The sequence below is a fragment of the Anabrus simplex genome, chromosome 1 (genome assembly GCF_040414725.1).
Source record: "Anabrus simplex isolate iqAnaSimp1 chromosome 1, ASM4041472v1, whole genome shotgun sequence".
NCBI lineage: Eukaryota > Metazoa > Arthropoda > Insecta > Orthoptera > Tettigoniidae > Anabrus > Anabrus simplex.
The window spans coordinates 1,319,268,725-1,319,292,818 of record NC_090265.1 but is presented as its reverse complement, the minus strand read 5'-3'; the positions used below and the strand labels follow the sequence as shown (position 1 = coordinate 1,319,292,818).

The 24,094-nt window shown below is 36.9% G+C and overlaps 1 protein-coding gene across 1 annotated transcript in view; it reads left to right on the top strand.

Annotated features, from left to right (window-relative positions):
- Positions 1 to 24,094, top strand: part of LOC136858300 (unconventional myosin-VI) — a 384,418-nt gene that overhangs the window by 170,138 nt on the left and 190,186 nt on the right. Inside the window, exon 11 of the mRNA XM_067137739.2 lies at positions 8,940 to 9,163. Within this exon, the coding sequence (XP_066993840.2) occupies positions 8,940 to 9,163 (224 nt within the window). The remainder of the gene's footprint in view (positions 1 to 8,939; positions 9,164 to 24,094) is intronic.

Sequence of the window (24,094 nt, the reverse complement as noted above, 5' to 3'; positions counted from 1 at the left end):
GGAGAACACGACGTTCCGCCATTCCCTCATCCAAGTCGCTCTAGCCCGGCACCATGCCAGGCGTGCACGTCTATGCTGTGGAGTCAATGGTAGTCTTCTGAGCGGACGCGAGAGTGCAGGCCTCCTTCAACCAATCGACGGGAAATTGTTCTGGTCGATATTGGAACAGCCAGGGTGTCTTGCACACGCTGAAGAATGGCGGTTGATGTGGCGTGCGGGGCTGCCACCGCTTGGCGGCGGATGCGCCAATCCTCGCGTGCTGACATCACTCGGGCTGCGCCTGGACCCCTCGCACGTGCCACATGTCCCTGCGCCAACCATCTTCGCCACAGGCGCTGCACCGTGGACACATCCCTATGGGTATCGGCTGCGATTTGACGAAGCGACCAACCTGCCCTTCTCAGCCCGATCACCATACCTCTCGTAAAGTCGTCTGTCTGCTGGAAATGCCTCCGTTGATGGCGGCCTGGCATTCTTAGCTATACACGTGTCCTGTGGCACACGACAACACGTTCTACAATGACTGTTGGCTGAGAAATCACGGTACAGAGTGGGCCATTCGCCAACGCCGTGTCCCATTTATCGTTCGCTACGTGCGCAGCACAGCGGCGCATTTCACATCATGAGCATACCTCAGTGACGTCAGTCTACCCTGCAATTGGCATAAAGTTCTGACCACTCCTTCTTGGTGTTGCATTTGCTCTGTCAGTCAGTGTATATACAGTATATAGAATTCACTCTAGAATAAGAAACTGAATATAAAATCAATTCTTTAAACAATCTCAAGACATCGTAATTCCCTTAGCTAAAAAATTTATAGAAAACCTACATAAATCATAAACACCATTCATCAAGACTCTTTACATCCACAAGTCCACAAACGTGCTGCATACTACAGCATGATTCATTGTGCATTCAATATCCCAATGTTTAAAAAAAAAAATTTATACATGCATTAAACACTATCAGAAACATAGCCAAGGCCAATGGATATAATAAACATTTCATTGAAGGAATAATAAATAAAGTCAGACAATGACTTTCCACTGCCCTTACCCAAGAAGAAAAAACTACCAAAACCTTATTCTCCACTTTCACAGATACAACAGATTTCTAACATTTTCAAAAAATAAAGATATAAAAATATGTTTTAAAACAGTCAATAATAATGCATCAATTCTACACAACACAAACTCAATTATTAACAATAATAAATTTTATAGATCAGGTGTTTTATATGCTTAAATGTAGTATCGGCCAAACAGGTAGAAACTTAGACACGAGGTACTTAGAACATATAAATTCACGTAAATATCATAGATTTTCTATTTCACAAATATTGATCAAGATCTAAAAAACCTTAAAAATGGCTGAAAATTGTTTTATCCACCTGGATCAATTCTTTAATATCAATTTCAAACTTAATGAGATATCAGAAAAACCAAACCCTTTATTTGATCTATTAATTCCTATTTTCAATAAAAAGAAATTAAGTACTGGTATTCTACAGTAAACCACCTTTTTTATTTTTCTCCAAATTCCCTCCAGCAATCACCTACCATTCCACATCCCTCAGCCCTACCTTAGGCTATACTCTACCTCCCTTCTCTTCCTCCTCCCATCTACAACTCAGCTCTATTTCTTTGCTTTTGCTCTTTCAAATGATCCACATTGCAAACAAATGAACATCTCAACAATTTCCCATCAACATTATTCTGTTCACACTTCAGCTGAAGTGAATTCAAGAAGATTCTTAGAGTGCTAGTATTTTAAGCATTTTACCTGGTCTTTTGTGGAGTGCATTCTTCAACTTACAAGAAAACTTTGAGAACTTACACAAGACGTGTGATCGTGATGAGTGTTTAACATTCAAATTTTTACTTGTCTTGCACCGAATATCACCAACACACCTTGCTTCATAAATTCTATCTATCTATAATACATGTCTTGTCTTAACTTTAATGATTTTGACTGATGATGGTCTCTAGAAAGACCAAAACTAGTTTCATCAAACATATGTAACTTTTTTTAGGTTACAATAAATAGTATTGAATAGGTGGAAACCTTTATCTTCCATTTTACATTATGTCCCTTCTGGTGGCGGGGTCCACTACATTGATTCATTGTCTCCATTTATTTCTGTCCTGGGCAATGTCAGGATGGAAACTGATGCTCTTCAGATCCTTGTGAAGGGTATTTGCCCATCACTGTTTTGGTCATCCTTTTGGTTTCCTACCGATGACTTATAACAAATACACCATAGACAATAATGGACACTTCCGTATTCTTCCGTAAGAAATTGAGACATGTTGACAGTGGTGTACCTGGCAGCATGACCTTAAACATCAGGCGGCATGACTGAAACTACAAAAGTAGCATGATAAAATTGATAAAATAATAAAACTAAATAATAATTTTTGCTTTGTTCTACTGCGAAAGTTGAATGTTAATACTGATAGAAATAATGAAATGAAATAATGATTTTGTTTTGTCCGAATCCTTGGCTAAATGGCCAGCGTTTCAAGCCTTCGGTTCAGAAGGTCCGGATTAGATTCCTGGCTGGATCGGAAATATTAATCAGGTCTGATTAATTCTTCTGGCTTGGGGACTGGGTGTTTGTGTTTGTTCCAACACATTTCTCTTCATATTCGGACAACATGCTTCACTTCCAACTACCACAGAAATATGCAATAGTAATTACTGGATCTCGGATTTTAGGTGCTGCCTAAAATAAACTCTCAAATAGGTTCTAAAATGTTTTTATGCAGTTTCAATTTTACGTATTTTAATAGGCATAAATTAAAAAAATCATGTTTATTACGTGAACTTCATAATAATTAATTGGGAGAATATAAAACAAGTTTCATTCACCTCTTTGCTGCAAATGTGACAGAATATAATTTTATCATCCGATGTGAAATGCGGAAACTCCTCTAACCACTTAACCACTTATTAATTAAAGACTACTCGGAACCTGATGCTTTCAGCATAATTCATAGTGTAAAGTGTACTACTACACTCAGTTTCAAGGCCGTCCCGCTAGGTGCACTGGCAATCAATGTCTTGCGATATCTCGCAAAGTGGCACATATTCTCTATAGTGTGTTTGCTTTTAACATGTAACCCGTCTTCGTGATAGTGTCGGCCCTGTCCTTAATACATGTCCAAACCATTGCAGACGACTCTTGCACATTTTGTCTTGATTCAGTGCAATGCCAAATCTCTCCCTGATGGATTCATTGGAGATGCGATCCAGTTTAGTGATACCAGCTGTCCACTTCAGTACCTTAGTCTCCATGATGCCCAGTCAATGCTTTCTCTCAGTCGTAGTTTGCTGACATCCGCAACCATACAGTGCAACAGGTCAGATGACAGTATGATAGATTTTTGATTTCAAATTATCACTCATCCTCCGGTTGCAAGTGATGGTTGTTGTTTGCCATTTCATCCACTTGTGGATATCCTTGCATTGACCTTTTCAACAAGTCGGTCATCATCAGCGATCGTGGAGCCAAGATACTTGAATCTTGTCACTCGTGGCAGGTCCTCACCATCTATCTACCTGTATAGTTCTGATTGTTTGGGTTATGTTGTCTTTTCGATCGCTCCAGTCAAGAGGTTTAAAGTGTGTTAGCAGAGGAGGCAGGGAGCAAGCCTTGCCCATCTCCAAAAGGTCCACCAGCTCAATGTAATGGCAGACATCTTTTAATCATGTAATAGTTTCAGAAAGCTAACTTGAGGGGAAGGTTTACAAAAATTCTTTCTTAATGTAAAACTCAATATTTCAATGTAAACCTTCAAACAACTCTAAGACCTTATTCTAACTTAGGCAATAAAGAGTGTGAAACCTCTTTTAATTCCCATTCAACTTGGTATTGAGGTGACTGATCTCGTGAACCTTAAAATTTATCTCTTCCTTTTGTAATTTAAAATTTTCATTCCATCTAGTCACTTCTGTAGTATAGGCTTAGCCTCTGTAATGTCAGGCCATAAGCTCACCTAGGGTTTTAAGAATTTGCAAGTGAATTTCAAAGGAGAGCAAGTGCTTACCTCCTAACATTTGGATTTACAGCCAATAACTTTAACCTTTTCTTTTTCACTAAGGCCATGTAGAATGGGCACTTATTGCCTCTGTTAAAGTTAACTATTCTTATTTAATTTCCTATTTAAATGTAACTTAGACTGTCAAGTGAGTAAGACAGTGAAAACTGTTTGTATTTGACCTAATGTAAAATTGAGATTATGCCTTGGAGAGGCCAGATTGGAATATGTTTTGGAGAAATGTCTCCTAGAAAGGTAATTGTGTGGAGCAAAGATGCACTTTTGAGGATTTGTAACTTTGGAGCTTCGAACTCACTCTGTAATTTGTTATGTACCAGATTATTTTAGGGTTGTCAAATCATTCTTGTCACTAGAGCTTACAAGCTTACCTTTGTCTATTCAACTGATATTTGGTATTTTTGGTATTTTTCATCTAAGTTTCATTGTTTTTTTTAAAAAAGGGAAAGAAATAAAGTTTCAAATTTTAGAGTTTTAAATTATACTTTGATCAGTTCTCTGTCTACCCATTCCACACCTTCTTACACCTCTATGCTCCACAGTATCTCAGGAACAATTATTATTATTATTATTATTATTATTATTATTATTATTATTATTATTTATTATTATTATTGGCATCCATGTCGAAATGACTAAGGAAAATTTTAAATTAAGATGAGCTGCTAACAACATTGAAGATGAGGAGACATGTCCGTGATGATTGCCTTACTCAAACCCACTCCTAGTTATTCTTATAGAAAGGTAACACCGAAATCTAATTCAATTCTATTAATTTAAATGATTGGGCTGATGATTGTGAAATTATTATTAATATTCGACTTCACTGCATATCAGAATAATAATGATTTTGGGTGATATAATTCATACCAGACATGATTACAAGTCCTTCAAGACAGGAAATAATTTGATCACAATGACATGAATATTAACAATTACAAAGTTGGCTAATTCAATAGGGTAAAATAGTGAGAGAAATAATTAACAAAATCATAGCTACTAAACCTACATCAGGTTATTTCTACTTAATAATATTGAAATATTTACAAGGTGAAAATTACAAGACTCCCAATCTAATAGAACATTATTATGTGATATTTGTACTCATTCTATAGTGGTTTCCCAGTAAAATGACTTTTTGCTGTAGGTGATTTGTCTGGTGAGTTTCATCTTGAGTCAGGACAGTGATTCTATTTAGCACGTTTACACACAGCTTACTTCCAAACCTTTGAGAACAACAGGTATGACAGGTCAACACAAAAGAGAAAGCATTCTCCAAATTACCCAAACTAGACCTCCATTACCAACTGAAGTATTACACACATTAAAACTTACTTACAATTTAAAGGCAAATTATTAAATGAGATCATAACAAACTTCAAGTTATAAACCTTAGGTGCATGATGGAATCATTGGCAAATTATTCTTTTTGGGGTCTGAGCAAATGTCAAGTCTTTGTTGCTATTCGTCATTGCTGAGGAATATGGGCATGAACTTTATGGCAATACGCTGTATATGTAAATCTTCTGTTAGAATTTTGTGACATGTTCCAAGACTGATTCCCGCTAATGCACTGATTTCATCAATGGTTCGATGACTGTCTTCGTGGATAGTCTGACACACTTTGTGATCATTTTTGGTGTTGAAGTGGACATTGAACAACTCTGAGATTCGACTGTAAAGTAATGAACACAGTCCACAAGCACTCGAAAAATGTTATTTATAACAGTCTCTAAAATAATATTATTCACAGATTAAGGGGATTTTATGGTTGGATTTACACCACACTAGTCTGTACTACTTAATATTATTGTAAAAAGTCCTTAATGTTCACTGGGTTTCTCACAGTGGCAATCGAAAATCGAGAAAGTGCACAAGAAAATACCTTAGTTAGTTCTAGCCCTGTTATGGGACGAATGTTGAGTGATATAATATCTCATACAGTTCACTGTTATATTATCGTAAGAGAAATACGTCTTAGATTGATTGAAATGGTCTTAAATTAGGGTTTCAGTTCACCACACGCAATGACTTAAAATATTATCACAGTTCAGAATTACATGAAATTGGTAAACTTCACGATGTCGTATACTGGTCAGTAAAATATTGGACACTTCAATTCTCACTTCCAATTATAACTTCACTCGGTTAATAAAATTACAAGTATTATATTATGACAATTCAGTCGGAAAAATGTCTAGAATATTTCCGTTGTCGCAGCGCGGCAGAAACTTTACGAACAACATTGTTATACTATTTCAACAGCGCTCGAGTGTGGCCACGACTATGTCCTTGCGAATCGCGATGGAACATACTGTCCTTTTGGCACACTTACTGCACACACACATACTCTCTGCACACACTGTGCACTGGACTGGACTGGACTGGACTGGTTATGGCCTTGATCCAGTGACCTGTTTATACGGGTCTGGCGAGCAGCGCTCAAAATCAGGTGGTGAAGGGGCAAGAATTCCTTTCAAACTTTAAATTATCATATTTCGGAAACCATTGGACAGATTGACTTCAAATTTGCAGGGTTTTACTTCCAGAATATTAGCTACAATTCAGCGTTGGTCTCGTGTTGGTTGGTCCAGGCATTAAAAAGATCATAAAAATAATTGAGAAAATTCCAAAGGGGAGGTAAGCTACAGGCAGCGGTGACATCACTTGACCTTGCTAGACTTGCGTTCTCCCTCGTGCAGCACAGTGGGTATGAGAACATTCTCTCACACAGCTGTTCATGGATCGGAACTTAACTGTATGCTCAAAAAATAAAATTTATAACTCGTATGTGCCAGGGCCTATGCCTTCCTGGTACAATACATACATGCATGCATACATACGAAGCATGTTTTTTAAGTAAGGTCCATTTTGTTGTAGACACTAGTAGTTCGTGCACATATCGCAACGTGCACATGCGTCGTGTACCGGCATGCCTCGGGAACAACTGTGCTCAGTTTTAGCTCTGTAGCTAACCTGTATGGTTCTGTTCTGTGCTTTCAAAATGTTTAAGACTATCAACTCGTCCGCAGCGTGTGAGGTTCGGTCAGTGATACGGTTTTTGTCAGCAAGAAACCTGTCTGCTGCAGAAATTCATCGACAGATTTGTGAAGTGTATGGTGATACTGTTATGAGTGAAAGCAAAGTGCGTAAGTGGGTATAACAATTCAAAGATGGCCATGACAACGTCCATGATGAGGACCGCTCCTGTCGCACTTCTTTGATTACAGACGATTTGGTGGCTTCAGTTGAAGCGAAGATTCGTGAGAACAGACGCTTTACAATAACAGGTCTCTCAAATGAATTTCCTGATGTGTCGAGATCAGTGCTTTATAACATTGTTTCTGAACGCCTAAAGTTTAGGAAACTGTGCTCCCGTTGGGTCCCAAAACTCTTAACAGAGGACCACAAAAACCAAAGATTTGAGTGCGTGATGAAGTTCTTGACTTGTTATGATGAAGAAGGTGACGGTTTCTTGAGTCAGATCGTAACTAGAGACGAAACAAGGGTTTCACATATCATGCCCGAATCGAAGCAATAGAGCATGGAATGGAGACACGCACACTCGCCTGTAAAGGTGAAGGCCAAACAGACTCTGTCCCAGCGCAAAATCATGGCATCGGTGTTTTGCGATAGGCATGGTGTGGAAGATAGGAAACTTAAAAGGGTCCACCTTTTTCAATACAAAAATGTTATATAAAATATATGTTGTAAATAAACTATAACATTTGTATTGAAAAAAGGTGGACCCTTTTAAGTTTCCTATCTTCCATTCTCAGTTCAATACGGACAAAAATGAAATTCTTAGATTTAAATGAGGCATGGTGTTTCGTTGGTCGACTTCATGCAACAAGGAACCACTATCAATGCAGAAGCATACTGCCAAACCCTGAGAAAGCTACGTAGAGCGATTCAAAACAAAAGATGCAGCATGCTGACAAAGAGAATTGTCCTTCTCCATGACAATGCAAGACCTCACACTGCAGGTCAGACCCGCGATTTACTGGACAGTTTCGGCTGGGAAGTTTTAGACCACCCACCCTACAGTCCTGATCTTGCGTCGAACGATTACCAACTGTTCCTCCACCTCAAACATCACCTCAGTGGTAACGATTACAATGATGACGATGATGTGAAAACAGCAGTGAACTCTTGGTTATCTGAGCAGGCGGCAAGTTTCTATGAAGAGGGTATTTTAAAATTGGTTACGAGGTATGATAAGTGTTTGAACAAACTTGGCAACTATGTTGAAAAATAGAGTGAAGTATGAACTTTCTGAAAATAAATTTACTTTTTTGAAATAACCTTTCGTTGTGTACTTATTTTCAAACGGACTTTACTTAAAAAACACGTCTCATACATACATACATACATACATACATACATACATACATACATCCCTTTTTTCAATTTGCTTTACGTCTCACCAACACAGATAGGTCTTATGGAGATGATGGAATAGGAAAGGCCTAAGAGTGGGAAGGATATGGCTGTAGCCTTAATTAAGGTACAGTCTTCTTTATGAACTGTTTTTCCTTTCAGCGTTCAGTTTGCAAGCCTCTGTAAATTAACTAAATGTCTCCACAATCCTCTATTTGTAACTATCTTATTGGCCTTGTTTAGTTCCATACCTTTAAATTATTAAAAACTGAGTCTAACTGTTGTCACCTTGGTCTTCCTCCACTTCTCTTACTCTCCATGATCGAGTCCATTATTCTGCAAGGTAACTTATCCTCTTCCATTTTTCTTACAGGATCCCAGCAGAAGAGCTGGTTTATTCACAAAACTTCAGCCATTGAGCTTATTTTAATTTTCGTTAAATGTAAAATGAACAAAACACTTATTTATTGACATATATTTAAGTGTCTTTATTATTTACAGAACTCTTAGATATGAAAGATGTTGGAATCTTTGACCTGCTGGATGAAGAAGGCCGTTTACCAGGACCAAGTGCCCAGCATTTTACCTTCAAAGTGTACCAGCATTGGGGTAACCACTTTCGCCTTGCTAGACCACAAGATTCTAAACTGAAAATTCATTGCAAGATTAGAACTGAAGAAGGGTTCATGATAAGACATTATGCTGGAGCTGTCTGCTATGAAACTGTGAGTAAATTATATCAATCATTATCAAGCATCTTTCTAGTAGCCTATTGAGTTTGAGAGAGAGAATAATAGTTTGAAACTAGTTCACTTTTCTGGTGTTTTGTCATTTCTACTACTCTCACAACTGTAGTAATTTTATTAATGCTTCTCACACTTGTATGGAGCATGCCAAAAGCAGCAATGCCTTTCTGTGAGTCAGTATGTTTAAAACCAACTTGTTCTGTACATTAGGAGTGATGCCACATTTGTGTTTATAACTATGTTCTATGCGCTCTGTCCAAATAGTGAAGTGGAGGATATACGTCATCAGCATGTTAGTATCAGTTGTACTTTGGACTAAGGAAAACAGTTTCAGAATATTATGAAATGCTGAAGGCAGCTTTTGGGAAAGAGGCTATGGGATGTTCCCAAACATTTAATGCTTTGAATGGGCAGAACAACTTTCTTATTTTCAAAAAGGACCAAAAACAAATGGAAGCTTAAATTTTGAATGTTGCAAGCAAATATAAACCAGAGTGACAACTATACTATATTACGTTAGCTTGCAAGGTTGCTTGCATGACCAGTCGAAGGATAATAGTCATAGAATTGGGGTTAGTAAGTCATCACGTCATCATGTATATTACCTTAAAAATTTAGTACTGATAAAATCATATCATGTAGTGCATGTTATCACCACAGACAAGAAAATACAATTTAAGCCTAAATATTGAATAGAAGATCATATTAAATTAACTGTCAAGTGGCGTATCCAAATGAAAATAAAAATAGTACAAAAGTGTACATACTAAAATAAGACTCACTGATACAGTAAATATAAAGACAAGAATAACAACACCCTCATACCAGGAAATATCAGATCACAGCATGACACACCACGATCACCATGCCTATCTATCCTCCAACGAACAACAGTACATTCACACAATAATATCCACACAAACACTCTAGTATATGACTGAAAATCAAGAAGTACCAACAGAAGAAAAAGGCAAAATATAACCTTCAGTACTACTTGACTTCATTACACTAAATGAGACTAACCTAAGAGAGCGATAAATCTTCAGCACCTGAAGTCCTAAGTCACAATTCTCTTGCCTTCCCAAGGCACCTGGGACAAATACAAATGACATTAACATACTGGTATTTACAAAATATGGATGGACATATCGGACAAGGCTCAGTACCTATATTACAAATTACTTACTCAGCTTAAAAGACCCCATAATTGAGCAAACTGACAAGTAAACCTTCTCTCCTTTGATACCAGTTTGTCAGAAACCCATATATTTTCTGAAAGCTTATGTCACAGTTAGAAAAACTATGAAATCTTAGGGGCAGAGGGACAAGCATTAGCTATAGGACCCACAAAGTATCAGTAAAGTGTTGGAAACATGACACCAAAAGTTGCTAAAATGCTCGTTTCATGTATTTATGCGAACTAATTATATGGTAAGAAGGTGGAGATCTCAATATAAAGGAAGAAACAACTTGTTGAAAAGAAACAATGTATGCTGGGGTGAAGCATTGGCACAATCCACATTCCAGGTTCAGCGTCCAAGTATCCGCCCTTATAAAAAGCATACATAATCAAGTTCTTGAAACTGATATAGAGAAAAGGACTGCACAGCCAGATGCCAGATGTACTCCTGTGCCTGTGTCTGTTATGTAACGAACAAAAGATTTGTATTGTCTAAAAAATGAGTATCCAGAGGCTGGATCTTCCCTGTACATCCTTCAGGTACCAGTTCTTTTTGTAGGAGTTTACCATCAGGTACTTCGGAAGCAGACAATGCATGATCTTTGTTAGAACACCATGAATCCACTAAAAGCTGAATTTTCTTCCTGTCAACAGGTATACTTGGCCAAAATACATCACGATATAACTGTTTAAGGTCTGCTTTCAATATGTTCGCTATTTTTCCAGCATACGATCTTATATTCGGAGGATCTGCCAGCTTTGACTGCGGGAATTTTCCAGATGACTCGGATACAAACACATAAGTTGGTTCATTACTGACACTTGCAACAGACATTTCGTCTGAGGTTCGCCTGTCCTAGGATCTGTGGTCCAGTACACCACAGCGTGCTGTTTGTAAGCAGTACAGTCCCCTTCTGTCATATTTGCTGGACCATCATGTTTTCGCCTTCCATTGAAATCACAGGCATAATCATTAAAGTGTGCTGTGTTGCAGAGACTGATCCAACAACAGTGCGAACAACTGTTATTCCTCTGGTTCACAAGGTTCAATGGCCATGTAGCTCTTTGTCAAATCTACTCTGGTCAGCACTAAAGACATGTGTCGGTGGAAAGTTTTCTGTAACGATGAGGTTGCGAATCTTTTCAACAAAATCATCGCCAGCCTGTGACAAGTTTGCCTCCTTATCCTGACAATTCCTGCCAACTTTGTGGGTTATTGCTCTGTCAACACTGTTATTCCGCTCTTGAAGCGATATACTCAGGAATCAGAAGCTTTAAAGTTGATTGTATTTTGTGGATCTGTCACTGTCTTAATTTGCATGGACCACAGTTGCAATGTCCGGTCATGAATAACTGCTCCTTCTGTTTCCTTTTCTTTGAATTTCTGCAGGACAGCCTGATTGATTTTTTGGATCAGCTGAATATTCATTTTTTTCTCCAAATTGTACAGAATGTTCATGTTCTTAATATTCTTGAACTGCTTCATTGCTGATGCATGCGACAGACATTTCATCCAAGGTTCACCTGTCATGGGATCTGTGATCCAGTACACTAAAGCATGCTGCTTGTAAGCAGTCCAGTCCCCTTCTATCATATTTGCTGCACCATCATGCTTTCGCCTTTCGGGCGAAGACACATGCTCAGATACCGATGAACTCGAAGTAGAGGGAAGCGACTGCTGCGACAAGCATTGGTGTTCTGTATCGACACCATCATCTCCAAAGTCCATTTCCTCATCCCATTCCCCTCCATCGCCTCCAGCAAATCCGAATGTCCAGATCTCTTCTACAATATCCATATCATTTTCCAGGAGAGTAGTTATGTGTTTTATCATCTCCGATTCCTGGATGTTTGGAAACCGATTACTTGTTCTGAATTGGGAGACCAAGGCAGCTAGGATCCATCTGCACTGTAAGAGAAGACATACAATATGTTAATACTTGACAGCAACATCACATCACTCACAACGTATCATTAATGTGTGCATAGATGAACATATACCCGTAATAATTAATTGACAAATGATGGGTGTGCAAAGTGTATGGGTGTGCTTTTGTAAAATGTGCCCATTCTGAACTCTTTTTTCCCATCTCACTGTTTATTTGATGAATCACATATTGATTGTCTCTCGTAATAGATTCTATTTGAAGTCAATAACAAGTCGTATTTTCAACATCCCAACGTACATTGTTTCTTTTCAACAAGTTGTTTCTTCCTTTATATTGAGATTTCCACCTACTTCCCATATTATTAGTTCATATAAATACATAAAACGAGCATTTTAGCAACTTTTGGTGTCATGTTTCCAACACTTTACTGATAAATTGTGAGTCCTATAGCTATTAAATGCTTGTTCCTCTGCCCCTAAGATTTCATAGTTTTTCTACTTGTGACATAAGCTTTCAGAAAATATATGGGTTTCTGGCAAATCGGTATCAAAGGAGAGAAGGTTTACTTGTGAGTAAATTAGTTTAGAAGACACAGCAATCCAGAAACTGGTGAGATAAAAATATGAACCATAGAAATTAAAATAAAGGCAAGAGTAATTACAGATTATTTAATTAAAGATCTTGTACTGAATACTGTAACACTTGCAAATTTATCACAAAATTTCAATTTATTTAGAATAGCTATGAAGGACAAATTTAATAGCCTGTGTTGTAAATGAAATAAATAGCTCAGAGCCATGATAAAGAAAACAATCTTTTGATGAAAACCCTCCTAGCACAATATAATTCACAATAATAAATGAATGACAAGATCCTACATCTAACCATTTAATACTAAGGAAAAAGATTGCAAAATAAGAATCTCATATCAGATGAATGCAGATTTCAAATACATGTCATGAGCAGACATGCACCCTCATAACCTGTCAAAATTGCCATTACAGCCTCAGCATTACACTGAGAGCCCCCCTTTTAGTTGACCCTTGTGATAGACAGGAGATACCTCAGTTTTATTCTACCACCTCTGCCAACAGTGGACTTTTGAGCTCACCATATTATCAGTGGTTCTTGCTTCTTTGCTAGGTCTCTTTCATCTATATAGTCTCTAACTTCATTTTTGACGAACACACTTGAGTTAACGTAAGAAATTTCATTTTTCCGTATTGAACCAAGAATTACAATAAATAAACTTGATATTTCCACCTAATCAATACAATTTTAATGCTGTTATTCAATTACAACATATTAAATTTCACAGGACTAGTTTCGACGCGTACTTGCGTCATCTTCAGCTTTTTCGGAAAATAGGCAACCTTAAAATTCATGACGTCTTAAAATGTTTGGCATGAAATCCCATTAAATCTATAATTAAAACCTTAACTCATTAAAAACTATTATGACAAGTAAAAGACTTGCAAGCCAGTCGTATAATAAAAGTTCATTGGTTAAATGATATTCTTATGAACAAGCAGTTGTGGAGTCCTTAAATTTGTTGAGCGATTGATAAAATATTGTGTTCCATTTCACTACAACTTGTATACTGCAGTACCATCTCGAAAAACGTGAAGGTTGGTCATATGGAATTTTCTGAATAAAATCTTCTATGTCTTAGGCCTATGAGGTGGAAACATTAAAGTAGTTTCTTGTGATGTTTTTGAAACCAATGTTTCCTGGTTCAATGCGGAACCTGTAAATATATTAAAACACGGTTAAGGATCCAGTGTTGAATGTGTTGTGGCTCTAATCAGCAAAATGATGAAGTGATTGTATGTAGGACTCACCTCAAAATGCCGTGAGACATTGCTATTACTAGCCGCGCTCAATGAACAATGAAAGCTCTGAGCAGGTTTGCATGATCGGACGTAGCTAAAGAAGGGAAGTAGGGGTGGGTTGAGACGATGTATGTGGGCTGCGCTTGTGGAGGGAGTCTGGTGGGCGTGGACTGCGGAACGAATATCAGGAAAACTTATTGTGAATTATACGTAAAATTAAATTCTTGTTTCGGATTTGAACATTTTTTTAAAATGTTATCAGGAAATCGAAGAGAACTTTTGGAGTTTCAGATGTATCATTGAGATTGAGGTTAGCGTTAAAATATTGGTCTATATGAGTGTAACATAATTCAGTAGCGTCCAGCAATGGTCCCTTGCTCAAAGTCTCTAATATTTGAATCTCTTGTTCCAAGTTTGTAAAATTATGTCTTAGCTCATGGATATGTTGTCCCACAGCGGAGAATCTATTATATTTTACTGCATTAAAATGCATTAAACAAAGTCATAATTCCTATTCAACTTTTACATTTAATAACAACATTCACAGAGTCACTAATATATTCAAAAAGAATAATGTAAAGATATCTTTTCGCACAGATAACAAAAGTACTAAAGTTTTACACAATGCAGCTACTGCAAATAAATCTAACCCTTATCTTAGGTCAGGTGTTTATAGGTTCCAATGCAATGACTGTGGCAGCGCCTACCTAGGGCAAACTGGGCACAACTTTGAGATAAGGTATGCCGAACACGTTAATGCAGTAAAATATAATAGATTCTCCGCTATGGGACAACATATCCATGAGCTAAGACATAATTTTACAAACTTGGAACAAGAGATACAAATATTAGAGACTTTGAGCAAGGGACCATTGCTGGACGCTACTGAATTATGTTACATTCATATAGACCAATATTTTAACGCTAACCTCAATCTCAATGATACATCTGAAACTCCAAAAGTTCTCTTCGATTTCCTGATAACATTTTTAAAAAATGTTCAAATCCGAAACAAGAATTTAATTTTACGTCTAATTCACAATAAGTTTTCCCGATATTCGTTCCGCAGTCCACGCCCACTAGACTCCCTCCACACGCGCGGCCCACATACATCGTCTCAACCCACCCCTACTTCCCCTCTTTAGCTACGTCTGATCATGCAAACCTGCTCAGAGCTTTGATTGTTCATTGAGCGCGGCTAGTAATAGCAATGTCTCACGGCATTTTGAGGTGAGTCCTACATACAATCACTTCATCATTTTGCTGATTAGAGACACAACACATTCAACACTGGATCGTTAACCGCGTTTTAATATATTTACAGGTTCCGCATTGAACCAGGAAACATTGGTTTCACAAACATCACAAGAAACTACTTTAATGTTTCCACCTCATAGGCCTAAGACATAGAAGATTTTATTCAGGAAATTCCATATGACCAACCTTCACGTTTTTCGAGATGGTTCTGCAGTATACAAGTTGTAGTGAAATGGAACACAATATTTATCAGTCGCTCAACAAATTTAAGGACTCCACAACTGCTTGTTCATGACAATATCATTTAACCAATGAACTTTTATTATACAACTGACTTGCAAGTCTTTTACTTGTCATAATAGTTTTTAATGAGTTAAGGTTTTAATTACAGATTTAATGGGATTTCATGCCAAACATTTTAAGACATGTCATGAATTTTAAGGTTGCCTATTTTCCGAAAAAGCTGAAGATGACGCAAGTACGCATCGAAACTAGTCCTGTGAAATTTAATATGTTGTAATTGAATAACAGCATTAAAATTGTATTGAATAGGTGGAAATATCAAGTTTATTTATTGGAACACACTTGAGTTTTCACAAATCACTGTCACTTTGATATCATAGGACTTCATAAAGACAGACTGAAAGTAACATGAAATACTTGATAGCCACTTCACTGTTTTCACTGTAATGATAAAATACAATGTAGGAATCCAATAGCAAACACCGTGGAGGAGTAGTCTGATATTCTGCCGATGCCAAAGCAATCAAATCATGCTCAACTCTCAGTAATACACTGTACAGCAATGTTGCCAATGAAATATCACTATTAATTTTCAATTTTCAGCAGGGGTTATATATAATAATGCACAACTTTCCTTTACTGTTGAAACTGAAATATAATCTTCGGTTTCAGTTAACAACTGGACTTGTAACAGTTTAACCTCTTAACATACAGATAATTTATAAAGTAGTGTTCCTTTATTTTTCAATCAATCAATCAATCAATCAATCAATCAATCAATCAATCAATCAATCAATCAATCAGTCAATCAATCAATCAATCAATCAATCAATCAATCAATCAATCAATCAATCAATCAATCAATCAATCAATCACCACTGATCTGCATTTAGGGCTGCTACCCAGGTGGCAGATTTCTAGCCTTTTCTTAAATGATTTTAGAGAAGTTGGAAAATTATCAAACATCTCCCTGGGTAATTCATTCCAGTCCCTAATTACTTTTCCTATAAATGAATATTTGCCCCAATTTGTCCTCTTGAATTCCAACTTTATCTTCATATAATAACTTTTCCTACTTTAAAAAACTATTTGCTCATGCCTTCTTTCCACTGACAGTTCTGAACATGTCACTTAGTTGAGCAGCTCATCTCCTTACTCCTAAGTCTTCTCAGCCCAAAGTTTGAAAAAATCCTGAGTATATTCATAATATTTTTAAGCTTTTTTTTAACACCCATATGAAGTAAATAGACAAAATATTTTACCACTAACCAGTTGGTTGACATGTAAGACATGATAACACCAATATTAGATTCAAAATTTCTAAAATTAATACTTACGGTATAAAGAATTTATTATGAAGATTCCATCCATTCAATACTTAACCCATATGCACCCGGCTGCCATGTACACTGACTTTGCTAGGAATCTGCCAGCTTTCAAGTATGCAGCATGCAGCCTTGGTGTTGCATGCTTTCAGTTAAAACAGTACTGTGGGTGATCTACTGCAGATATTTTCATGGGACCCGTTTCATATTATTCACAAATGCCACACAATTCATCCAATACACTAACCTAACAATAAATAGGATTAAAACATGAAGCAAGTTATATAAATCTTAAATTTTCCACAATGTAAATATTTATTCAGTTCGAGGAACCTAGCACAAGGCATGACATTTCTGAAATACTGCATGTCAACACTTATGTCTTTGCACCAGTAACTGTGAATTGCAGGCTTCTGTATTAATCCCATCAGAATGCAAAGAGCAATATACATATGTATTTCCTGCGAGTTCATCAGTAAAATATCTAGATCAACACTGGCATACCTATACTGTCATCTGAGTACTGCCTGAAAATGAATTCCCTACTTACATTTTCAAGAATTCCACTCATAGGGCACATTCCACTTGTTTCTAAAACGGTATTAATAAGTGGAATATTTTCATGTATCCAGTTCCACTCAACATGCTTTTCACCCCCCTGGCTAACATTGCTTTCACTATCACTTTCACTATCGGGCAAATCATATGATAATACATGCAGAGGGGTCACTGGGCACTTCCGCCTCACTACCACTGCTGAAATAAGAACCTTAACCGCGTAGCAAACTTTGAATATTGTTATAACTGAGCTTTTCCCGCTCACGCACGTGTTTCTTTGAAGCAATCTTCACGACAACAAAACATCAATCGACTGATCAATAATTACATCATTTCACCTCAGAAACCACATAACAGAGAGAATAAGAATGTCAGTAAACAATCAATTGAGGTATATAAATTAGAGCTTCAATCACAAATGCTTTCACCTACAGCTAGTAGTACTCGTACGTGTTATTATACAAGGCAATGTGGTGAACCAGTCCACTTACTGATATTTGGTCTGGTTGATAGAGTGCTTATCAGTCTGCTTATGGGTGCATGTGGATTAATATGTACTATTCAATAATTAAATAGTCTTGCCTGAACTAGAACATGTCTTGGCCTTCTTGTGGCAATCTTCAGCTATATTCAAATAAACTTTTTAATTTTTTTAAATCACTTGACAGTGACACTACAAAATTCATAAGTTGTAACCAATATTGAACATTGATATTGATATTTGTGGCTGTGTAAAATAGTCTGAAATAAGGATCAACACACAATATTATATTATATTCCTTCCTGTGTCTGGATTTCCTTCATGTCACTAAATTCGATATCAAACTCTTTGTCACACTCTATGTTAATGGAACACACAAAATAACTTAAAAAAAAAAAAAAAGCTGCCAGAATGGACTGACTAAGTCACAGACATCCACTTCAACTTTCAACTTTCTCAGAATTTTCTACTAGTGACAAGAATTACTGAGAACTGGATGAAGTTGAGGTGTTGATATTCAATCAACCTACTTCAGATCTTCAAAACAGATTTGCAAATGACACTAGCGATAGACAGATAGATAGATAGATAGATAGATAGATAGACAGATAGATAGATAGATAGATATGGTTTATTTTAACTGGCAAAGTTAGGGACATGTGTTCCTGTCTTATACTTAATCACTGAAATACATAAATAACATAAAACAAAAATAATAAAATACATTATATAATGTGAAAAAAATAGACTGAAACAAATTACTATGCTTTTCTTAATGCTATTTGTTTGGGGCATTGACCTATAGAGATTTTTTGCCCCTACTTGCACCATGTGATATGAACCTGTGTGTAATGGAATGGAGGAAGTCTAGAGTGTTGAATGTAAGGAAAGGAGCATTAAGGATGGCACAAACACCCAGTCCCCAGGCCAGGGATATTAATCATTTACAATTAAAAACCCCTGACCCAGCCGGGAATCGAACCCGGGGCCGCCGGGTGACAGACGGACGCTTTGCCCCCTACACCGCGGGGCCGGATAATTACTATGCTACTATCCTATCCTACTGTACATAAAATATCTATTGTAATACACAACATAAATGAACATTTTGCTTTCTAAGTACAATAATACAATACCTACAAAGAAATGAACGTACAATGAATAATAATAATAATCATAATAAAGGTAAGGTATGGGTTATTCTGCCCAAAGGCAGGTCCAAACCTCCACAGAGGTGTTCCTGAGCCGGAGTTTACGTGCAGTAGGGTGGCCAGTTCCTTTCCGCTCCTCCATTCCCTTACCCCCCACCAACAGCGCGTGGCAACCCATCCAACTCCTGACCACGCCCAATGTTGCTTAACTGAGGAGATCTCATGGGATCTGGTGTTTCAACACGGCTACGGCCGTTGGTAATAATAATAATAATAATAATAATAATAATAATAATAATAATAATAATAATAATAATAATAATAATAATAATAATAATAATAATAATAATAATAATAATAATAATCTATATATATATATATATAAAATAAGAGTTGTATCTGTACATTGCTCAGAATTTGAAAAGAATGGTATTTCTGTATCAATCATGTCCACAGTAACAAGAAAATGCAGTTTTTACTTTTCCGTAATGTCTGTCTGTCTGTCTGTCTGTCTGTCTGTCTGTCTATCTGTCTGTATGTATGTATGTACACGCATCACGAGAAAATGGCTGAAGAGAATTTAATAAAAATCGATATGTAGAGTCGGGGGGTGAGCCACTACAGTCTAGGCTATAAATTATTTTATTCACCCTGATTGAAATGGTAGTTCAGGGGAAGGCCTAAAATTCAATTCTCAAATATTTATATTATTAGTGGTCATATCGATAAATACTACATAACTAAAGTTAAAATTTCTGATCATTTACGTCTTATGCATTTTACCGTACCGGCTATGATAACAGAGATTACATGAATTTGGATTTTTGTTGCTAAGTCCATATCAACACCGAGCCCCGACAAAGTGGGTAAACAGAATTGAATGAAAATCGGTATATGGAGTCGGGGAATAAGAAACTACAGTTTAAGCTATAAACAATGTTATTCACCCTAGATGAAATGGTATTTAGGGGAAGGCAGCTAAAATTTAATTTTTAAACACCTATGTTCTTGGTCCTGTGGAAAAGTACTACATAACAAAAGTTATAGAGAATATAATTTCCGATCATTTATGTTTTATTGAGTTTTATCGTACCGACTATGATAAGAGTGGTATTTCAGAACCAGAAGACAATTAATAATGTGACGGCCTACAATATCGAAAGCGCGTAACATAGATCAACAATAACATTACAATGACCGTTGTTTGTTGTAATGTTCTTTGTCTCTTATGCTGTCATTCTACTCCGATAGATGGGATTACTGCTGCGTACCGAGTATAACAGCCTAACTGAATATTGGCGGGAAATAGCTGAGGAATTAGATAACTTTCTTCTTTAGCATGCCAATCCTCTGGTTCATACATTTTCTGATACTGCTGGTACGTAACACACTGGTTCATCATAGTATGCCAGCTATTCGATACCTACTCTGATGCACTGTTTTGAATGAGCAGTGTGCGCACTTAAGTCAGAGGCTCAGTTAGTAGTAGTAGTAGTAGTAGTAGTAGTAGTAGTAGTAGTAGTAGTAGTAGTAGTAGTAGTAGTAGTAGTAGGAGTAGTATGAACTGGTCTGGAATTACAATTTAGCCCTATTCCAAATTATAGTACCAGAATTCACTAAATAACTCAAAATTCAACCTTGAAAAGTGCCGTTTCTTAGGAAAAGCTTCTTCCTCTTCACTTTCATTAAATCTACATTAATTTTATTCCAAATTAGCAGCCAAAATGTGATTTCTTCTCTGGCTTGGAGGAAAAATTGCCTCCACGTCAGATAGTTCTTTCCCCTGCCAGTGTAGTGAATTGAGATTTTCCGACTCATCGGGTACTCCCAAGAAGCCGATAAGTAAACGGGCATAGTTTTAGCCCTGGGACTATGCACTATTTGACCCCCCGCCAAAAAAAGGACGACGATTGTTCACGGATCACGGATGTCTGCGTCTTGGTCATTCCAGCTCTGTAGCTTTGGACTGTTAGTTCGGCAGCATAGTACTGTTCGATAAAAGTGAAAAAATGTGTGGTTTTTCATTTGATCGAGTATTTCATATGAAGGCCATAATCGCGCCATTCCTACCGACGTCATTGTAATGACCCATGTTCATTTCAGTTGGAAAAATCACTAAGAGAGTCTTTCTGAGAGTCTATAAAGGCAGGCGGAGAGTGAGTGTCTGCCATTATAATGAAAACTCCCCAACCTGATTATGACTGACGGTAGGCAAGCTGGCCTACCATTACAATGAAAATTCCCTAACCCAGTCTTGATATGAGAAAAGACGTTGGTGACTTGCCCGTCGTGCTTCTAGGACAACGTTAAGAGCTATGTGCAACTTGATACAATCTTGCTCACAAGGTTTACACTACCTAACCTAGAATTCTGTATAACAGTTAGAATTCCGTAGTGAAGCACGGGTACATCAGCTCGTAATAATAATAAAAATAATAATACACAAATCCATCTCTTAGAAGAAATAGCCAACAAGACAGGTTTGAGAATATCCATAGAAAAAACAAAATTTATTACAAACATCAAGAATGCTCCAAAATTTTTGGCAACAGATATTGGTCCAGTGGAAAGAGTAACGAAATTCAAATATCTGGGAAAAATAAATCAAGAAAATGGTTTAGACAAATCTGCAGTAGAAGAAAGGGTACACAAGATGGAAAGAGCATATGGTATCGCAAAGAATTTTTATAACAAAAAGTGTCTATTGAAAAATCTTAAAATAAGGCACTACACTACAGTGGTGAAACTGGAATGCCTATATGCAAGTGAATGCCTGGTACTAAACTATAGATTAGATAAACTTGAGGTACTAGAAAGGAGAATCATGAGAAAAATCTTAGGCCCTGGGAAAACAACAGAAGTATGGAAATTAAGATCTAATAATGAAATATACAGGAACATAGAAAACATAACAGAAACCATAAGAAAAAGGTGATTGCAATTTTTTGGACATATTTACAGAATGGATGATTCTAGATTAACAAAAAGGATTTTCAAGTATCTTTGGGACAAAAAGGCAACAACTAGCTGGATTCAAGAAGTAAAGAAAGATTTAGAAAGAAATAATATAAGAAGAAACTAAGGACAGAGAGATTTTTAGAAAGAGGGTAGTAAGTATGGAAGGATTCCAAGGAAGATGTGTGAAGTGGTCCGAGGAGAGGAAAAAAAGCATAGTGAAAGTATAAAAGAATACTGGAAGGAATGGAAGAGAAAACAACAAACTATGAAGAACTGAATTGAATTTGTCACATAGTCCTTAGCAGGCCTCATCAGAAATAATAATAATAATAATAATAATAATAATAATAATAATAATAATAATAATAATAATAATAATAATAATAATAATGATGATGATAAACCTACTAACATATACAATTAATTTGTCCAATTTCAGAAATTTCTCACATTGTCCAATGTTACAGTTTTCATGTTATTACTGTGGGTGCAAAACATTACAAAATGGGATCAGGGTAAGGATAACTATACAGGGAACCACAGCTGAGTACTCTCTAACACTACTGATGAAAAATATAATAATTATAAGAAGAAGAAGAAGAGAAGAAAGGCCAGGAGGAGAAGAAGGAGAAGAAAAACTGTTGCACTATGAGCTTGTTTCATGGAGATATTTTGAGCACCTACTTTTAAATCTTCCGTGGTTTGATATCCCTCTGACCTCCTGCAGAAGGAAGTTCCATTCATGGCTGGCCACAACAGTGAAGGAATTGTTGTATGTTGAGGATTTATGCTTAGGAATGGCGAGCAGCGTCGAGTTCAACACTCTGGTGTTTTTATCATGGTATTCAGAAAGGCTATGAAATTGTTCATACAGGTAAGTTGGGGAGTGTAAGATAAGGATTCAGTGCAATGAAGTCAGGATATTCTGCTAGCATTTGTCTTTGAGGCATAGCCATCTGAGGTCAATGTAAGACTGGGTAACATGATCTGAAAATTTCAAATTACATATAAATCTTACACAGGCATTCTGCACATGTTGTAGTTTATCTTGAAGTTCAGCTTTTGTGTCTTTATAAACTATGTCACAATAATAGAATATTGGAAGAATGAGCGTTTGGACTCATTTCTTTAAACTGAATGGGAAAGTAAATTTGAAATTGTTTTAAAGTGTGCAACATGGCAAAAATTCATCTACTCACAGATATTGTCTGTTCCATCCATAAGAGGTGCTGGTCAATGATTACTCCCAGATTTTTTACGCTCTTGCAAAAGGGCAAAGCTTGGTTTTGAAGTCATACGTCATGGATGGACATGCGGTAATTACTGGAAATAAGTCTTGGGTGGGAATTTTTTGGTTTTAAATTAAGTCCATGCTGGGAAGACCATTTGCTTATGGTCTCTAGATCCATGTTAATTTGCTCGATTGCTGTTGAAACATCTGTTGGTTTTACACGGATGTACAATTGTACATCATCAGCATAAATGTGACATTTACAATGTTTCAGCTGTTAGCTGATATAGATAGATATTGATATAGACAGATAATAGCAAAGGAGCTAGGGTTGACCCTTGTGGGAAACCTGTTTTCACATATTGCCATGAAGAAAGGGTACCTTGATTGACGACACATTGTTGACATTCGTGTACATAGGCTCCCGTCAATCTCAGGGTACTGTACGAGAACCCTAGGCTATAAAGTTTGAATAGGAGCAACTCTTGGTCTACAGAGTCAAATGCTTTGCTAAAGTCCATTAATACTAGAATTGTCAGTTTTTGCTCATCAATAGCGTGTCTTATACTGTCAGTCACGCTCAGTAAGGCAGTACATGTACTGTGATTGCATTGGAAACCTGACTGGTGTGGGTCTAGTATGTCACAGTCATTGAGATACAGTAGTTTGTGATTTGATTATGTACAATGTGTTCAAGTCCCTTGGCTTTTTTTTTCTTTGCTAGTTGCTTTACGTCGCACTGACACAGATATGTCTTATGGCGACGATGGGACAGGAAGGGGTTAGGAGTGGGAAGGAAGCGGCC